Source organism: Eleutherodactylus coqui, chromosome 4 (genome assembly GCF_035609145.1).
Source record: "Eleutherodactylus coqui strain aEleCoq1 chromosome 4, aEleCoq1.hap1, whole genome shotgun sequence".
Taxonomy (NCBI): Eukaryota; Metazoa; Chordata; class Amphibia; order Anura; family Eleutherodactylidae; genus Eleutherodactylus; species Eleutherodactylus coqui.
Window position 1 is genome coordinate 140,862,828 of NC_089840.1, and position 21,219 is coordinate 140,884,046.

General features: G+C 42.9%; 1 protein-coding gene across 6 annotated transcripts in view; it reads left to right on the plus strand.

Annotated features, from left to right (window-relative positions):
- The window catches only part of LOC136625752 (complement component receptor 1-like protein), a 108,133-nt gene that overhangs the window by 66,380 nt on the left and 20,534 nt on the right, over window positions 1-21,219 (plus strand). For 5 of the 6 annotated variants that reach the window (XM_066600219.1, XM_066600218.1, XM_066600215.1 and 2 more), the window contains exons 9-12: window positions 1,746-1,842; window positions 4,072-4,151; window positions 8,020-8,196; window positions 20,384-20,569. In XM_066600219.1, coding sequence (XP_066456316.1) covers window positions 1,746-1,842; window positions 4,072-4,151; window positions 8,020-8,196; window positions 20,384-20,569 — 540 coding nt within the window. The remainder of the gene's footprint in view (window positions 1-1,745; window positions 1,843-4,071; window positions 4,152-8,019; window positions 8,197-20,383; window positions 20,570-21,219) is intronic. The other variant, XM_066600220.1, reaches the window with a different exon arrangement.

Here is a 21,219-nt window from a genome sequence, read left to right on the forward strand (position 1 = left end):
TGTGTGAATAAGCCCTTAGAGAAGTCTTTTGGGGTAATGTATGAGCACAGAATGTATGGTTGCACGCCTTGTATGCAGCGTGTTAATGTGTTAAATATGGCTAGTGTAAGGCTGGTTTCCATCTGACAGTTCTATCAAGTTTCTATACCATATTAATTGCACTCAAATGCGTTGTAAAAACCGCATATGTTGTGCACCGAATTGTCGCGGTTTTCTGATGCAGATTTCTGCAGGCAGGGGACATGGTTTCTTAGTCTCTCTCGGTTATCCTTATGCAGAGCTTGAAGAACTCTTTACAGCATCAAGTACTTTGACAAAATAACTATGCGACTCGTGCAAAACAGGATGCATAAGGGATCCTAATTAACTTAAAGGGAACCTGGGTCAGCTCATTATAGTGTGGAAGTAGCTAAAGTAGATCGATATATAGTTTTGTCCAAAAAGCTTCATTATAACTTGTATTTTCTGGAAATACATCTCGGCTCTGAGTGTAGCCGTCCAATAGGTGGTACTTTAGTGATGGGTGACAATCAGGATCATACAGGAAAGACTGGCAGATTTAATTCTAGAAGTTGCAAGTTACACTAAAACATTTTACACAAAACTACGGTATATATCAGCTTCTCCTGCTTTATAACATGCGACCCGCAGACCGCGCTACAGGCGCAACATGACGGCTTCCCTTTGATCAAAGAACGTGGTCCGGCTGCACACTCCGGTTCATTTAGTAATTTTTGCTGCACTTCGTACTTTTGAAGCTACTGGGTACGATTCTTGTGTGTAAAATAACGAAGTCTATATTAAAGGGGTTGTCCCGCGGCAGCAAGTGGGTCTATACACTTCTGTATGGCCATATTAATGCACTTTGTAATGTACATTGTGCATTAATTATGAGCCATACAGAAGTTATAAGAAGTTTTTCACTTACCTGTTCCGTTGCTAGCGTCCTCGTTTCCATGGAGCCGCCTAATTTTCGGCGTCTAATGGCCAAATTAGACGCGCTTGCGCAGTCCGGGTCTTCTTCTTTTCTCAATGGGGCCGCTCGTGCAGGATGCCGGCTCCGTGTAGCTCCGCCCCGTTACGTGCCGATTCCAGCCAATTAAGAGGCTGGAATCGGCAATGGACCGCACAGAAGCCCTGCGGTCCACCGAGGGTGAAGATCCCGGCGGCCATCTTCAGCAGGTAAGTAAGAAGTCACCGGAGCGCGGGGATTCAGGTAAGCGCGGTGCGGTGTTCTTTTTTAACCCCTGCATCGGGGTTGTCTCGCGCCGAACGGGGGGGGGGGGGGTGTTTGAAAAAAAACAAAAAACCCGTTTCGGCACGGGACAACCCCTTTAAGGGTCAGCTCTATTGGTACGAGACAATAAAACCACGATCACACTTGTATTCCCACCATTTTGCGAGTGAGATGCTTTTTGCAACAAAAAAATATTGAATCGCCGAACATGCCATTTTTCACATCTTTCGTGTGCCTAGAATTCGCATGTTTCTTTATTAAAAATAAAAAGCGCATCACTCTTGCATGAAAAATGACATCTGGATGTGAGTGATGGAATATTTTTTTCCTCCTAAAGGAAATAACTGATGATAAAAAAAAGAGAAAAATTGCCCATGTAAATGGACACAATTTGTAAATAATGGGTTTTATTCTCTGGCGAGTTTTGTGTCTCGCAACTCACAAAACTCGTGTGATAAAATCAGCCAGTAAATACGGCCTAAGATGACAATTTGCATCTTGTTTACAGCCAAATCTTGTGGTGATCCCGGGAATGTAATGCATGCAACTAGGTCGTCTTCAGATTTCAGCATCGGGTCCAGAGTGAGCTACACGTGTCAGGATGGGTACGTTTTCTTTTACTATCCTCAATAAATGTATAAAACTTTTTAAAATGCCGTTTAAAGGATTCTGCCCCCCAAATCCTCACAGAATCTGTGCTCAGTTTGTCCATGCGGATTCAGGCAAAATCACGCCGAAGAGTCCAACATGGATTTTGCCTGTGTGCACAGAAGAAGCGTCTCGTAGATAAGTTTACATGACTTTTGCAGCTATTGCACCTGCTGATTAGTCAAATTAAACTACTATTGGATTTTTTTGCAAATAATATTGATATTGCAGAAGATAGTTTATGTAGATCCTCACTAGGCTCTTCTCTTCTGATAAATTTTCCAATATACCTACAAGCTGAGGAAAGTAAAAGAAAACCACCTACTGTTAGGTGATATTGCCCATATACTGTAAGCCATGACTTGTGTATACTGGTAGCGGTCAGTGAGACATTGCTCTAGTTGAGCGTCTATTTGCATGTAATCTGAGAAACCTTGTGAATACTATGTCAGCAATCTGTCATATGTATATGAGCTGCAGCTTACCCACCGCTGCCCTGTCATGACCGAGCACCTCTGAGTCAGTGCATTCTTGTACATTCAGCTCTTGAATGCTCATCAAAATGCCATCTCTTATTACACTGAGTAGCATTCCAAGTGCTGGGAGTACCTTTCAGCTTTAGGCCTAGCTCAACCGGGCAACAAAGTTGCGTGATTTTGTAGCATTGCTACAATGCTACAAATCGCATGTATGTAAAGCCCACGCTTTCCTTTGGGTAACTTCACACATGCGATATTTGGTAGCATGCGACAACCCGACACAAAAACCTCGTGGGTCCAGCGATATGCACACCACTCGTGAGGTCTTGTAGAAGAAAAAATATATAAATGTAACTTGCCATCTGAATCCTGCTACACGTCTGAGCTCCAGCAATGATCCCCTCCACCTTCAGTGGGTATCACCTGCAGCTTCACCGTCCAGACCCAAACGGCAATACAAACACAGCATGACTATTCTCTTATTCTTCAGAAGAAAATCATGAAGCCGATGTGTGATAAAAAGGACATGCTTTTCTTTATTCAATCCGTGCCATTACATGTCCACATTAAAATACAGCCAGAGGAGCGTATTTGTCTATGGACTTTCATTCTTCCATTCACACCTGGGTTGGAACTCTGAGGGGTCACTGCGTATAAACACAGGAGAAATAAATCGTAGCATGCTCTATTTATCCACATATCATACGGAGCCCTTGAAGGGCTGCATATTGAAACGCTGCCCCTTATCAATGCCTGTGAATGGACAATGCTTAATACGGAGCCTCGCACTGCGAAAAGTGGGGAATTTGGAAAAAAAAAAAAACACACTGCGGTTGTCCGTGATGTCAGAATCCCAGGCAGTGCCGATCTCTGCCGGCAGAGTGTAGGGGCTGCAATAAGTACAACGCTGCAAGTCTCGCAGCGTTGTACTCATACACCCGTGTGAATGAGCCCTTGGTCTGGGTTCACATGGGCTGGAATGTTTCCACTCGGGATCTTGATGCAGTTCTGTAACAAAATAGGGGTAAAATCTGCTGCAAAATTGACACTTGAAAATCTGCAGCAGGCTTTGTTTTCCACGCAGATTTCCCATATATATATATATATATATATATATATATATATATATATATATATATATATATATATATATATATATATATATATATATATATATATATATATATATATATATATATATATATGGATGATGATTTGAGAACTCTGTCTGTAGGTAATCTATAGTAACTTGCTTCCGATTTTGTAGTGTGGAATCTGTACCACAATTGTAGAGCATCTGAGGTCACCTGTAGAACCAGTAGGAGCGTGCAGCATATCGGGGTATTTGCTTCTGCAGCTCAGAACGGAGGGGACTAATCAGAAACTGGTCATTATTTATAATTGGAGGTAACTATAGGAACTAAAATCACAAGATTCCTAAGGGTGGTCTTACACCTGCGCTCGGGGTTCTGCTTTCCTGCTCCGTTTGGAGAGCAGAAAACTGGGAGTCCTGGTGGCCCAACAACTCTGTCTTAGTACAGAACCAAACAGCGTCGAACAGACCTCATTGTCTAGAATGGGATCCGTTCGCTTTCTATTCAGCTGCCCGGCATTTAGACAGAAGAAAAGGTCCTCGCAGCACTTTATTATCAGCGCATTTTCAGAGCTGTTTTTATGAACATTATTAGTACTGTGTTTTTATTACAGGTATTTGCTCACATCATCAATCAGTTATAGGGAATGTCAAGCAGATGGAACCTGGAGCTCTGCTGATATCATCTGTTCAGGTTGTCTTCTGGTATTAATAAACGACTTCGCTTCTGCATTTCTTTGTTGACAAAGATGTAGTCTCTCTGTTGCATGTGCTTTGTATGTGAATTTTTTGTCTGTATAAATCCGTCACATTTTTTGCCTTTTTGTTATATGTAGTTTTTTAAAATTCTTGCTTTATTCAAAAATTTGCAATACAGAAACGAAAAATACCAAATTTACTGTGATAGATATGATGGTCTTATTGGATGCAAGTGAAAATTCATTACAGTCTTGTACCTTTTTATGTAAAGCTATTTATTTAAAGAACATAAGGGACTTTCACACGGGATGGAATTACACCGCAGGACGCAGCCAAAGCTGCAGGTCTGACTGTAGATCTTGATGCAGAATTGCAGGCAGGTTTTAAGCCATTTCCATTTGCAGAACTGACCTGAGCTGGACGCAGGAATGGAGGAGGATAGAAACCACCTCTGTAGACACAAGCGCAGTGCACTGGAGATAAATAGAGAGCACATTGCTGAACAATGCATTTCAAAATGGATTCATTTCTTCCTCAGTCCATATACATAAGTGCACGGACATTGGGCTTACCCCTCAATAACTAAGAGAAATGTTCTTTCTGAAGAAACAGAGGATACTGGTTTCTTAAAGTTCAAAAAGGAACATGCTTTGCTTTAATAAAATTGTGCTATTACATCTTCCAATGAAAACGAACAAGGTACCAGAGGGTAGCAAGGAGCAAATCACTCTTTTTCAATGCGGTCCCTCAATAGCTAATCCTGTTTGTAAAATCAGTTACAGCAGTTTTTTTTCACTGTCTCATTCCTGGAGCTATAACACTCTCTTCCCCCCCCCCCCCCCCCCCCCCCTACATTTCTCATCGACATAGCCATATGAGGACTTGTTTTTTGTGGGTCAAGTTGCATTTTTCAATTATATCATTTTGGGGTCCATATGATATGACTTTTTTTTTTTTTTTTTTTAAGGGTAGATTGGGGGAAAAAATCCTCCATTTTGTTTTTTGGGTTTCATTTTTACGGTGTCCATCATGCAGAATAAATAATGGGATAACACTAGTCTATGGGTGTGCACAATTCCAGCAATACCAAGTTTATGCAGTTTTTTGTTGTTGTTGATTTTGCACTCAAGCTTTTTTTTCTTTTTAACATTTACTTTTGTGTCGTCTCATTCCAAGAGCCATAACATTTTTTTTATCCCCATTGACGTCTCTATGAGGGCTTTTTTTCTTTTTTTTTTTTTTTTGTTGCAGGGTGAATTCTAATCTTCATTTATCCAATATTCACGGACATACAACATTTTGATTGCTTATTATTCCCTTTTTTTTTTTTCCTACAGTGAAGATTAACAAAATCTGCTGTTTTGGCATGTTTTTAATTTTAACCATTTACGATTGTTAACAGTCGATTATGTCAATGCCAAATATGTGCAGCTGTTTTTTTTTTAATTTTCTTAATGTATTTTTTTTAATCGTTGCATTCCAAGAGACGTAATATTTTTTTTCAGCGTTTGTATGAGGAGTTCTACTTTTTAATGGTACCATTTGTTGACCCATACAATGTTATGATCGCTTTCTATTTCGTTTTTTGTAAGGAGAATTTTTTTTTATTCTGGGTCATTATGAACGCCGCTATACCAAATTTATTTTTTATTTTTACATAGTAAAGGGGCAAAGGTGGGTTTTTGAGGTTTTTAATTTGTTTTTAGTTTTGTCCCACTAGAAGGCTTGAACATCACTATATTTTCTTTTTTTTTTCCCCTTTTTTATACACTGCTATACTGAAGTATAGTAATGTTTTATAAAGCCTATCAAGCTCATGCAGAGGCTCAGCTTCATAGGTCACTGTAGCTAGCAGATCTGGAGGCCCTATTAAGCCGCTGGGTACTATAGAAACCCATCGGAATCCTGTGATCACATCGCAGGGGGGTCCAATTGGTAACAGAGGGAGCCTTCTCTCTCTGTCAGCCTTTAGCATGCCACAGCTGCACTGAACGAGGCATCTAAAGGGTTAAACAGCATCAATAGGATTTTTCTTCTGTCTCTGCTGTTTGAGCAGTTGCCAGGTTATCTAGCAGTTGATCACCTGCTCCCCATGGCATGAGGGACCCATGCCAGGCTTCTGAGGCAGCCTATATAGAAAGCTACTCTACTACTAGCTGATGCAGCTTTATGTATAAATAGCTGATATACCCAGCTTCACCTGAGTTAGTTTGATACAAGTGTTTACATAGTGTTCACATGGAAAATTTTATGAAGTCGTGGTTACTTTAGAGGAACCAAGGAATAGAACATGTTTACACATAGAAGAGCGTTAGATTCTCCTCAGGCTACATGTACCGATGTCCCTCTGCAGAATGTGCCACCCCTCCCACTCCTCATTTAGGAGCTAAAGAATGCTTGTGCCAAATTTTACGCTTGTACAACACCGGGAAATTACATTACATAGGGGTGTACGTACTTTTGCAATTCGCGTTCAATAATCGAATTATGAGCCCTTTACTTTTCCTGTTTAGGACCTTACTTTTCTTATTAAAGACCTAAAGAATGGTCGTGCCAAATTTCATTCTTCTGCAATCACAGGAAGTTGCATTGAATAGGAGTGCACTTATTTTTGCAATTAGCCTTGAATAATCTAGTTGCGGCCCCATTACTTTTTCTATTTAGGACCTAAAAAATGGTCATGCCAAATTTTATGTTTGTACGATACCGGGAAGTTAGAGAATTAGATTAGGTACATTACATAGGGGTGCTATACTTTTGCACTTAGCATTGAATAATCAAGTTGTGTCCCCTTTACTTTGCCTATTTAGGACTTAAAGAATGGTTGTGCCAAATTTCATGTTTGTACAATACCAGGAAGTTAGAGAATTAGTAGTCAGTCAGTCCTTGCTTGCTTTCACATAGATAACCTATATACAGGTTATCTATCTATAGGACCTTCTTTACTTGTGTTTGAATTTATTAATTGCTTGTTAGTGTATAATGTCCGATCTTGCTTTTACTTGAACCCTCTGAAATGCCAACATATTCAGCAAAACACTTTACATTCAGCAAAACACTTTACATTATATGAATAAAGTAACTAACAAATGCCCAATCTGGTTGAAGAGGGTCTATTAGATGACCCAAGACCCATCTATTAGGTGATGCACAGGAGCCGCACGGGAGCTATTATCGCTGGCTCACTCACAGAGCGGCCAGCAGGGGAATGGGGAGGCAGCAGGAGATTTCTCTCCTCGCGTACCCCCGCCCTTCTTCATTCACTTAGCAGCTGTTCAGTATTGAACGGCCACTATGTTATTTACACTGAACGATCAGCGTTCAGCTCATTGTCCATCATTTAGGCAGCATAAACGATGGACGATGAGCTGATCACTCAGTGTAAATAGCAGCTGTTCAGTACTGAATGGCCACTGTTAGGTCAATGGAGAGGGGCGGGGGAGAGTGAACAGAGAAATGTCCTCCAGTCTCCCTGCTTTGAGCCAGCGATACTAGCTCCCATGCAGGTGCACGGGAGATACTATGTGCGGGGATAAGTGTCGAGCATTGTTTGCTTGACATTTGTCCCGTCTAAATGGGCCTTAAGGTTGAGTCTACTGATACTTGTTCTTGAGTGAAAAGAATGATGCAATTTAGCAAAATTCTAGGTAGACGTCGGAATAGTGATTATACGTCTAAGAACTGTAAGCAGTTAAGAGAAATGATCTTGATGCTGTAGTAGATTCTCCTGCTAGAATATTTTCCTTTCCCCGCTCTGTCCCCCGGTGTGATTTGGGTCATATCTGAAAGCTTAACTGGAGCAGCTGTTAAATATATTCGGGGTTCCAGGTTATAATAATTATGGAATTTCCTTTCTCTTACAGTTATATGCCCAAATCTGAACGTTGCTAATTCAAGGCTGAAATCTGGCATGAAGAATGTGTATGTACAAGGTGACACTGTGGAATTTGAATGCGAGAGAGATTTTGCTTTGCATGGCTCAGGTTCAATTACATGCAACAATCGGGGTCAGTGGGAGCCTTCCCCACCAACCTGTGATGGTAAGTTAATTTTTCCTGAAACAATTAGAAGATTTCAGTTAGTGATACTTGAAAGGAATTTAATTACCTGAATACCTCTTTAAAGTTTTTGCCCATTAACTGGAATGGTAAAAACCGATAGATCAGTTGGGGGTCGCTTTTGCCCCACTTCCATTCCCTGGAGGACCGGAGCTCCTACAAAGTCTGACCTGAGCAAGGTCGCTTGGCTATTTACGTCTGTCTCCTTTAAATGAATGGAGTGTGTGCTCGCATGCGCAGCGAGCTCCTGTTGAATGTGACTGTGCCTATGTCAGCTCAGGCAGGAGCTGCAGTCCTCCAGTGTTCTCTGGATTAGTGAGGGTCTCAGTGCTTGAGCCCCCACTCATCCATCAGCTTTCACCCATCTGGTGATGGGTGAAAACGTGAAGAAAACATTTTGGTTACCAAAATATCCTTTTTTTTAAAAAAAAAAAAAATATTTTTTTATATATTTTTCTTTCATTATTTAAAACTTGAGTCATAATGCTAATCACAGGGACGGAAAAAGCCTATATAACTACAAGTAAGCCCTTTTCACAGTAACAGACTAAAATATAAATTCTTTATTAGGGGTATATTAAAAAACATAAATGGGCTAACACACAAACAAAAAAAATATATAAACCAAAAAAGTCAGTTATTTTTTGGTATATCACTGGCCTCCACTCAAAGACCGGATATGTGTGTGGGGCCAGATAGCAGATCAGTGCTACAGGTAAGTGATAGAAAGAACTTAGTCACTTCCAAAACTGGTAAAGATCATGCAGCATCAAGATTTGGAGGTAAGATGCTCCTCCAACTTGATATTGAGATGCTGCAGTGATCCACCAGAGTGATTGCTGTCTTAGACAGTATCCAACATAGGGACGTGTCAGTATCTCAAACTCTTTGGCATCAATCACGGGCAAAGAGAAAGAGTTTTCCCTATAATAAGGATTTTTCACAATCGGACACTCATAGTCAGAGTGTTAGAATGAATTGTGCTCGACGCGTTTCCCCACAATGGAAAATTGTGGTTCATCAGGAGCTCAGATGGATTCGACAGGCATTCGTATAGCACTGTTTGTAGTAATGAATTAGCAAACGATTTTTTAAAATGAAGTCAGATGGTACAGATAGTGCAGTGACTTAGAGGCAATCTGTATGATTGCTCAGTATCTCAGATGCATAGAAGCAAAATTGCGTATTCAGGCATCAACTAAAGAAATACACGTGCACTCCCAGCATTAGTATGCAGAGTATGGTCTCTATGCTTGATCTTAGTTGATGGGAGCTTATCAGTAGGAGGTCTGAGAGATATTGGCTCAATATATTATGAAAACTGCAGCCAAAGTATAGGCTCCCTGGGTAACAGAGAGCTATAAAGCTGAAAATCTGGATGGAGCATCAGCTTGGCAGTTTAAATAATAGCCCAGTGTCATCAGGACTGTCTCGTCTAGATGATATAACGGAGATAAGAGGAGGATGTTAGGTATATAGGAAGGTGGTCACCATATGAGTGTGGCCGCCTCTATAACCAAAATAGACTTCAGACCCAGGCTGAAACTATAGGCTTAATTTTAAATAGTATAAAGAGCCTCCCTGCATGCTACCAGATATAGAGCAGCAGCAGGTTTCTCTGATCTACTCCTTCCTACAGAAGATAGCTGTTATGCCTATGCATCAAAAAGTCAAAAAGCACCAAAAATAAATAAATAAAGAGGTAAAGTCTGTGGCTCTGATGGTGAGCCACAGGGGTAATGCAGGAGTGTATGTGTCAGCCTCTCATATACTGATTACTGGACCGCCTTGATGGGAGGAGAGTAATAAGTGAGCCAATCAGCGGCTCACAAAAATAAAGGGGACCCAACTATGCAAATATCCATGCTGCAGCTCTAATCAGAGTGTTTAAGATGAGAATCCACAGTTGCAACATGCTTATCAGCATATTGCCGGCAAGGGGGTTAGATAGACCAGTGCATAGCGGTGTCTGATCGCTCACCGCTATGCCAGATTATTCAGAAATTATGCTAGTAGCTCCTACCAGCATAGGAGGCTACTGCACATGTGTGTGATGTCATCACATGGTCACATGATCGCCAGAATGGTCACATGATCGCCAGAATGGTCACATGACCGCCAGGAAGGTCCTGGTGGCAACAGAGATGGAATGCAAGCCCTATATGAACCGGAGGGCAACCACAGCGACCTGAGCCAGTATTAAAAATTTAGAGCTGCTGAATAAAGGTGTATTTGCAATGTCTGTACTTTCCTTTATATATTGTTTGTAAAGGACAATTATAGATGGTACCCATTATGAAGATGTTCTTTCAGGTAAATATACACATCCAGTAGTATATAATGGTACTCAAATGCAGAATAAATATGATGCCACACAAATAAATGTTTAGATGATCTAATATCAAATATGTACACCATAATAGGAAATACAGGCTGAAGGAGAACATGGAACGGTCTATTCGGAGGAGAACATATTAATAGATCTTATCCGGGGAAAAAAAGCACAAATGCTGTTTGAATTAAACCAGGAAACAATTAAAGCATAGACTTTCATTGAGGCCAAGTGGATTCAGACTGTTCATACGAAAAATCCATGCCGCTTCTTTTTGTAACAGCCGCTGGTCCACATTGCCCCTTCTCCCATGTGTGCGTAACAATTCTATGCCTTGAAATTTTAGCGTATTTGCATCACCATTATGCGTTGACCAAATATGGTCCACTAAAGGTGTAGATTCTCGTCTTTCTATGTTTCCTATGTGGCCAAGTATCCTGCGCCGGAACTGCTGTATCGTCTTCCCTATGTAGTTTTTTGGGCAGGGGCACGTGGCCATGCCAGCTGATAAAGGCGGCAATATTGTGATTCTTAATAGATCACAATATATTGACATGTGCCGCCGACTTTTGAATGATCCCTCCACCTATGGTACTCTCTCATATGACCCAACAAATTCATTTTTGGTCCTACTGCGTGATCTTTTACAACGGGAACTGGCTGCTGGGAATATTGATACTAATGAATACCGCTTCATGTACCCTCCAACTCCAACCATCGCTACGTTTTATGCACTGCCAAAGGTGCATAAGGGTACTAACCCTATCAAGGGACGTCCTATCGTATCGGGGGTAAACAATCTCACCCAGAATGTTAGCATTTACATTGATAAGATCTTGCGCCCATACGTTCTCTCATTGAGATCGTATGTTAGAGATACGATGGACGTCCTGCGTATTCTTGATGGCATTACAATCGAACCCGATGTCATCTTAGCATCACTAGACATCGAAGCATTGTACAGCTCCATCCCTCATGACGGCGGTTTGACAGCAGTGTCTTCCTTTCTCCAACAAAGGGGTGCACATTACAATAGCCACAACCAGTGTGTCGTTGACCTACTGGAATTCATCTTGAAGCACAATTATTTTGTGTTTGACTCCGAGTACTTCCACCAGCTCAGGGGTACAGCGATGGGGACGCCATGTGCCCCATCTTATGCTAATCTGTACCTGGGCTGGTGGGAGGAAAGGGTCATTTACAATAATTCACTCTGGTCCGACAATATCATCCTCTGGTTACGCTATATAGACGACATCCTCGTTCTATGGAAGGGGACTCCCTCATCCTTGGAGACCTTCGTGGATGCACTAAATGTGAACACTTTAAACCTACGTGTCACTAGTGACATCCACCCGACATCATTACCCTTCCTTGATCTTCGGATCTCTAAGAACGAGGATGGCACCATCTCGTCAACTTTGCACCGGAAGCAGACTGCTACCAATAGTCTATTGGGCTGGCAGAGTTACCATCCTACACCCTTGAAACGCGGTATTCCTAAGGGCCAGTTCCTTCGTCTACGCCGTAATTGTTCAGATGAAGCTTCCTTCTTCCAAGAAAGTAAAAAACTAATGAAACGCTTTACAACAAGGGGGTACCCTGAGGACGTAGTCATGAAAGCCTATCAATATGCATCTCAACAGCCTCGCACTACATTACTAACACCACGAGTACGGGCTGTTGAACATTCTCCACGAGTGATAGGCACCTTTGATACAGCTTCGGTGCAGATACGAGAGATTTTATCTCATTATTGGGACATTCTCAAAAATGATCCGGATATCAGAGATCACATACCTATGAAACCATGCATTACTTACAGACGAGGCCACAATTTAAAAGATCATCTCGTCAAAAGTCATTTACATCCTGACGAATCCAGACTGACCTGGTTAGGTCAAAATAGACCAGTAGGCACTTTTCCATGCCATACCTGTGCCGCTTGCCCCTTCATTCTAAAAGCTAATTCTTTCACGTGTGCTGTTTCCAACCAGACTTTCCAGTGCCAAGACTTTATTAACTGCAAGACTCGTAATATCATTTACATGGCCACCTGCCCCTGCCCAAAAAACTACATAGGGAAGACGATACAGCAGTTCCGGCGCAGGATACTTGGCCACATAGGAAACATAGAAAGACGAGAATCTACACCTTTAGCGGACCATATTTGGTCAACGCATAATGGTGATGCAAATACGCTAAAATTTCAAGGCATAGAATTGTTACGCACACATGGGAGAAGGGGCAATGTGGACCAGCGGCTGTTACAAAAAGAAGCGGCATGGATTTTTCGTATGAACAGTCTGAATCCACTTGGCCTCAATGAAAGTCTATGCTTTAATTGTTTCCTGGTTTAATTCAAACAGCATTTGTGCTTTTTTCCCCGGATAAGATCTATTAATATGTTCTCCTCCGAATAGACCGTTCCATGTTCTCCTTCAGCCTGTATTTCCTATTATGGTGTACATATTTGATATTAGATCTAAACATTTATTTGTGTGGCATCATATTTATTCTGCATTTGAGTACCATTATATACTACTGGATGTGTATATTTACCTGAAAGAACATCTTCATAATGGGTACCATCTATAATTGTCCTTTACAAACAATATATAAAGGAAAGTACAGACATTGCAAATACACCTTTATTCAGCAGCTCTAAATTTTTAATACTGGCTCAGGTCGCTGTGGTTGCCCTCCGGTTCATATAGGGCTTGCATTCCATCTCTGTTGCCACCAGGACCTTCCTGGCGGTCATGTGACCATTCTGGCGATCATGTGACCATTCTGGCGATCATGTGACCATGTGATGACATCACACACATGTGCAGTAGCCTCCTATGCTGGTAGGAGCTACTAGCATAATTTCTGAATAATCTGGCATAGCGGTGAGCGATCAGACACCGCTATGCACTGGTCTATCTAACCCCCTTGCCGGCAATATGCTGATAAGCATGTTGCAACTGTGGATTCTCATCTTAAACACTCTGATTAGAGCTGCAGCATGGATATTTGCATAGTTGGGTCCCCTTTATTTTTGTGAGCCGCTGATTGGCTCACTTATTACTCTCCTCCCATCAAGGCGGTCCAGTAATCAGTATATGAGAGGCTGACACATACACTCCTGCATTACCCCTGTGGCTCACCATCAGAGCCACAGGCTTTACCTCTTTATTTATTTATTTTTGGTGCTTTTTGACTTTTTGATGCATAGGCATAACAGCTATCTTCTGTAGGAAGGAGTAGATCAGAGAAACCTGCTGCTGCTCTATATCTGGTAGCATGCAGGGAGGCTCTTTATACTATTTAAAATTAAGCCTATAGTTTCAGCCTGGGTCTGAAGTCTATTTTGGTTATAGAGGCGGCCACACTCATATGGTGACCACCTTCCTATATACCTAACATCCTCCTCTTATCTCCGTTATATCATCTAGACGAGACAGTCCTGATGACACTGGGCTATTATTTAAACTGCCAAGCTGATGCTCCATCCAGATTTTCAGCTTTATAGCTCTCTGTTACCCAGGGAGCCTATACTTTGGCTGCAGTTTTCATAATATATTGAGCCAATATCTCTCAGACCTCCTACTGATAAGCTCCCATCAACTAAGATCAAGCATAGAGACCATACTCTGCATACTAATGCTGGGAGTGCACGTGTATTTCTTTAGTTGATGCCTGAATACGCAATTTTGCTTCTATGCATCTGAGATACTGAGCAATCATACAGATTGCCTCTAAGTCACTGCACTATCTGTACCATCTGACTTCATTTTAAAAAATCGTTTGCTAATTCATTACTACAAACAGTGCTATACGAATGCCTGTCGAATCCATCTGAGCTCCTGATGAACCACAATTTTCCATTGTGGGGAAACGCGTCGAGCACAATTCATTCTAACACTCTGACTATGAGTGTCCGATTGTGAAAAATCCTTATTATAGGGAAAACTCTTTCTCTTTGCCCGTGATTGATGCCAAAGAGTTTGAGATACTGACACGTCCCTATGTTGGATACTGTCTAAGACAGCAATCACTCTGGTGGATCACTGCAGCATCTCAATATCAAGTTGGAGGAGCATCTTACCTCCAAATCTTGATGCTGCATGATCTTTACCAGTTTTGGAAGTGACTAAGTTCTTTCTATCACTTACCTGTAGCACTGATCTGCTATCTGGCCCCACACACATATCCGGTCTTTGAGTGGAGGCCAGTGATATACCAAAAAATAACTGACTTTTTTGGTTTATATATTTTTTTTGTTTGTGTGTTAGCCCATTTATGTTTTTTAATATACCCCTAATAAAGAATTTATATTTGAGTCATAATGCAAAGCAAGTTTTAAGAATTCATTTTCAATTCTGCATCAAATATGAATTATATGCAATATATCCTTAAGCAGATATCCCATATACAGAGGGCATACAGACATGCACATTGAACACTCTCATATTTTCAAATGTCTGACCTAAATGGCAAGCTGAATACTTAACTGACAGCTGCTTCCTCCAGCTAAATCAGCTGGCAGTTAGGGGTGCTGAAAGCAGGACCGCGGGTGCACACCCCAGCAGCAACATTTTGAGAGGTCTCTGATAACTTCATTCAGCCCCTTGTCGGCTAACAATGTACAAGTATGTTACAGCCACTCAGGCAATAGTGGGAGCCGCTTTTGTACACCATGTGCTTGTGCTATGCAGGCTTAGGATCGGAGCCTGCTATTTCCTCAGTAGACGCTAGCTGAAACGGACAGTGAGGCGCCTCAAGAGTTTGGAGAGGCAGAGGGCTCCCTTTATTACACCACTGATCCACTTGACGTGATCGTAGTAAGCTGTTGGTTGCTTAACAGCAAATTTGTGGGGGAAAAATGCAAGCAAAACAAAAACCTCCTGAAAAATTGGTAGCATTAGCAGCAGCCTACACTATAAAAGTGTTATTTATCCTGCACAGTGACCATATTTAACCCCCTGATGCTTTTGGGAGCCCTCTGGCATCATGGTTTTTAATAGAGTGGGATTAGGAGTCAATCCCCAGGGCTGCCAGGTTCTTATTCCTATTAGGATGGGCCAATGCCGTCAGAAATGCCATGTATTGTCATACTGAAGTATTGCAGTATATCAAACAATCACAATTTCTAAGAGAACTAAAAAAAAGATGGGAAAGTGAGGATAATTATTTTAACATAGTTTAAAAAACAACAAAAAAAACCCACCCCTTTTTCTGTAATTCGTAATTTAAAAAATCAAAACCAAAAAACAAAGCATTTGGTACTGCAGTGTTTGTAAAATTCTGATCTACCAAAATAATTAATTGCTTGCTGTACACAGTGAATGTTGACAGAAGAAAATGCACAAACACCGGAATTGCATTTTTTTTGTTCACCCTGTTTTCAAGAAATAATAAGTGATCTAAGCTGTATATATTCCAAAATGCTATCAATAGAAACCACTTGTTGTCCAGCAAAGGCCATGTCCTCACACAGGCCTGCCGAAGGAAAGAAGAAAAGTTATGGCCGTCAGAAGATGTTGGCATAAGATATTTATATTAAAAAAAAAAAAATTATATAAAGCAATACACCAAAACAAACTAAAATTTGATATTGTAATTGTACTGACCCACAGAATAAAGTTATGTCACTTTTGCCGCAGTGTGTATGCTGTACAGACATACCACCATAAGGGTGCATTCAGACGACCGTATATTGGCTGGGTTTTCACGCCCAGCCAATATACGGTGTCTCTCTCTGCAGGCGGAGGAGGCTGGAAGAGCCAGGAGCAGTGCTCTGAGCTCCCATCCCCTCTCTGCCTCCTCTCCACCCCTCTGCACTATTTGCAGTGAGAGGAGGCTTTGACTTTATTTAACTTTTTACTTTTGTGTGTGATCGGGGATCCCTCACTGCGGCCTCCCATAACAGCTCCAGGCTCTCGGCTACCTCCGGCAGCCAATAGCAGGGAACTGTCACATGCAGAGATTCCAGGACTTGAATCCCCAGAGCCGTAAAAAGGCACTCACCCTGTATATTAAAGCCCACAAACCCAGGATATAAAAACACGTATGGGTGGTCACTAAGGGGTTTACTTGTCATTTTATACTGCTTGGTGAATCTCATAAACTGCAACAGAGTGGCTGTTGTTGTTTTTCTTTCTCACCAATTCCCCAAAATAGGGTCACCTCTTGAGAGTGATGCATCAAAGATTGTGCAAATGCAAAATAGCGCCAGAAAACTAATCCAGTAAAATCTGTGCTCCAAATGGTGCTTCTCCCCTTCTGAACCCTGCAGTGTGCCAAGCAGCAGTTTATGTCCACCTACTGTATGTGTCAGTGCTGTATCTGGGAGACCCTGCTTAAAGGGGTTGTCCCGCGGCAGCAAGTGGGTCTATACACTTCTGTATGGCCATATTAATGCACTTTGTAATGTACATTGTGCATTAATTATGAGCCATACAGAAGTTATAAGAAGTTAATCACTTACCTGTTCCGTTGCTAGCGTCCTCGTTTCCATGGAGCCGCCTAATTTTCGGCGTCTAATGGCCAAATTAGACGCGCTTGCGCAGTCCGGGTCTTCTTCTTTTCTCAATGGGGCTGCTCGTGCAGGATGCCGTCTCCGTGTAGCTCCGCCCCATCACGTGCCGATTCCAGCCAATCAGGAGGCTGGAATCGGCAATGGACCGCACAGAAGCCCTGCGGTCCACCGAGGGTGAAGATCCCGGCGGCCATCTTCAGCAGGTAAGTAAGAAGTCACCGGAGCGCGGGGATTCAGGTAAGCACTGTGCGGTGTTCTTTTTTTAACCCCTGCATCGGGGCTGTCTCGCGCACCTTCCACCTGTAGGGTCAAAATGTTCACTCTACCCCTTGATAAATTCCTTGAGGGATGTGGTGTTGCTAAAATCCGTTCACTTTCTGATAACTTTCATCGGAGCCTCTGCAGTTATCAGCCAGTACTGTGTAAATCACTAAATGAGGCCTCAAATGTGCATTGTGCTTTTTCACTTTTACACCCTGTTGTACTTACAGGCAAAAGATTAGGGCCACAAATGGGGCGTTTCTAGGATTAGGAAAAATGGCATACGTACTGGCACTGAAATAGCACATCTATAGACCAGTGGTCCCCAACCTTTTTGGCACCAGGGACCGGCTTCAAGCAAGACCATTTTTACAAGGCCCGGCAGGGTTGGGCGGGACATGGGCGGGGCTTTGGTTATAGGGGGCGGGGTTATGAAGGGGGTTGGAGTTTAGTGCATTCTTATTTAGTTATGACATTAGAATGTCCTGGCAGTACACACATAGGGTAGTGTATAATCCCCCCCCCCCCCCCAGAACACACATAGGGCAGCATATAATTTATCTCCCCCCCCCCCCCCCCCAGTAATAGACAGCCCCCATCCCTCAGTAATAGACAGCCCCCACCTCTCAGTAATTAGCAGCCCCTCCCCCTGTAATAAGCAGGTTCCCCCCCCAGTAATAAGCAGGTCCCCTCCCAGTAATAAGCAGGTCCCCCCCCCAGTAATAAGCAGGTCCCCCCCCAGTAATAGGCAGCGCCCCACCCCCAGTAATAGGCAGCGCCCCCCCCAAGTAATAGGCAGCGCCCCCCCCCCAAGTAATAGGCAGCCTCCCCAGTAATAGGCAGCCCCTTCCCCTGTAATAAGTAGTCCCCACCCCAGTAATAAGCAGCCCCCCCCAGTAAGCAATCCCCCCCAGTAATACGCAGGTCCCCCCCCCCAGTAATAACCAGCCCCCACAGTAATAAGCAACCCCATTCCCCTGTAATACGAACACCCCCCCCCCCCCAGTAATAAGCAGGTTCCCCCCAGTAATAAGCAGCCCCCCCCCCCAGTAATAGGCAGCCCCTTCCCCTGTAATAAGTAGCCCCCCCCCCCCCCCAGTAATAAGCAGCCCCCCCAGTAAGCAACCCCTCCAGTAATAAGCAGGTCCCCCCCCCCCCAGTAATAGGCAGCCCCCCAGTAATAGGCAGCCCCTTCCCCTGTAATAAGTAGCCCCCCCCCCCCCCAGTAATAACCAGCCCCCCCCCAGTAATAAGCAGCCCCTTCCCCTGTAATAAGTAGCCCTCCCCCCAGTAATAAGCACACCCCCTCCCCCCTCCCCAGTAAGCAACCCCCCAGTAATAAGCAGGTCCCCCAGTAGTAAGTAGCCCCCCCAGTAATAGGCAGCCCCTTCCCCTGTAATAAGTAGCCCCCACCCCCCAGTAATAACCAGCCCCCCAGTAATAAGTAGCCCCCAGTAATAACCAGCCCCCCCCCCCCCCCCCAGTAATAGGCAGCCCCTTCCCCTGTAATAAGTAGCCCCCAGTAATAACCAGCCCTCCCAGTAATTGGCAGCCCCTTCCCCTGTAATAAGTAGCCCCCCAACCCATAGACTTACCTCCTCCCTGCTGTCGCTCTCTGTCTGCTTGCCCTGACGTCAGCCCGGAACGCTTCCTCCCCGAGTCCTCTCCTGCGGAACTAATGAGCAGGGGACTCGGGGAAGAGTATCCTGGCTGCACAGACGTCAGTGTGCGCCGGCATCAGCGCGATTACCAGCGGGGAGCTGCGGCGCCCTCGCTGGTAATCGCTTCGGTGGTCAGCGGCGTCGGCACGCCGCGGGCCACATAGCACAAGGCAGCGGGCCGGATTCGGCCCGCGGGCCTTGTGTTTAGAGTAAAAGTTCCCGGCGGTGCCGCGGACCGGCGCTAAGCACCCAACGGCCCGGCCCCGGGCCGCGGCCCGGCGGTTGGGGACCCCTGCTATAGACAAATTCCAGTTTTTACATTGCATCAATTTACTCAAAGTATTCCTGGAAAGCACCTGTGGGGTCAAATTGCTCACTACACCCCTAGCTGAATTCCTTCCCGTCTGAGCTCTGCCGCATGCCCAAACAGCAGTTGACATCTACATATGGGCATTTTGAACACAGAAGAAATGGCTTAAAAAATTATGGAGTACTTTTTACCCTTTTGCCCCTCGTGTAAATGAAACCTCTAGGGCTAAACCTACAGTATGTATCAATAGAAAAATGTTAATTTTTCACTTTCATGACCAAATGTTAAATTTTATTTAAAAAAACTTCAGGGTCAGAACTTTCTTAGGTAGATTCCTTTAGGGGTCTATTTTCCAGACTTGGATCTTTTTTTTTGGGGGGGGGGGGGGGGGGGGCTGGGGGTTATGTATTGGTACCTCCACTCCTAATGAAAGGGAGACCCTAACATCCAAAATACTTCATTTTAAGACCTATGTTTGAGCCATGTTGCACTGTGGGGCCACATGTGGGATATTTCTAAACTGCAGAATCAGGGTAGTAAATATACATATTTTTTTGTTCTCAACTCAACCCCTGCTGTGTTAGAAAAATGGTTTAAAAGTGAAAGACTGCAAAGAAAATCCATTTTTAAATTTTCCCTCCACTTTTGCATTAATTCCTGTGGAAGGCCGCGGCCATACTGAATTGGTCACTATAAAAAAGATTTTGGAAGTTTTTCTTGAAAATTAAACAAGAGAATGCTGCTAAACGTCTTAATCCTTTAACATGCTGAAAAAAAAATAAAAGGACATTTAAAAAATGCTGACAACATAAAGTAGTGGTAAATGTTATCTATTAACTACTGTATGTTGTAGGATGTTACTGTCTCACAAGCAAAACTTTTTACATTTTGAACTGTTAATATTTCCCAATATTTTAAAATTTCTGATTATAAGAAAAAAAAAAGTGTCAATCAAAATTTACCAGTAACGTAACATATATTGTGTCCCAGAAGAAGTATAATTTATATTCTCCTGAGAGCATTGAATTAAATTTTGTCTATTGTACTATTTTGTTACAATATTTTTTGTTCTTGACTAGCTACATCAGTTACCTGCCAAAACCCAGAGGTTGCCAATTCACACGTGAAGTCGGGCTCAAAAAGCGAATATGTGCCACATGATGTGTTGGAATTTGAATGTGAGGAAGGTTATGATTTGACTGGCTCCAGTAATATCACATGCAGCAGCCGAGGACTATGGGAGCCGTCTCCACCAGAATGTGAAAGTAAGTAAATTATTGCTCAAAAAATCTGTATAGTCTGCTAGAAGTTAGTGTAAAGGAAAAACTTAACCTGGAAGTAAATAATAAAAATAAATCCTACAAACTGGCAGCGTAGGAAGTTGATATTGTTTTCTATGTTTTATAGAAATCTTGTAAAGCACTTGGGTATTAATTTTCTACTTTTCTTTATCGTTTTTGGGTGGAAGACCAATAATAAGTCTTGATCGAGGTGGAGTTTATTCTTGCGTCGCCTTCTGCAAATAACATTAATGTGCAGGGGCTCCTTCAACTGCCACTTGTCTTAAATTTGGTTCATTGCTGTGGTAATGCATGGAGCTTGATGTGTGCCGGAATGCTACTGAAAAAACAGTTTCCTGTGTGTCTCTGTTTTACAGCCGTTCTGGCAAACAGTTGCTCAGCGAGTGTGTTAAACACTCAGTTATGTGCTATTTAAAGGGTTTTTCCACTAAAATACTATTGATGACCTATCATCAGGATAGGTCATCAATAGTTAATCGGCCAGGGTCTGTCGCTCGGGACCCCGAATGATCAGATGAACGGGCGCATGCTGTCAGTGCCACAATAACAGAGGTCGGAGTGGAAGCCTCCGCACCAACGTCTCGACACTTGTAACTGCAGGCACAGCTCTCATT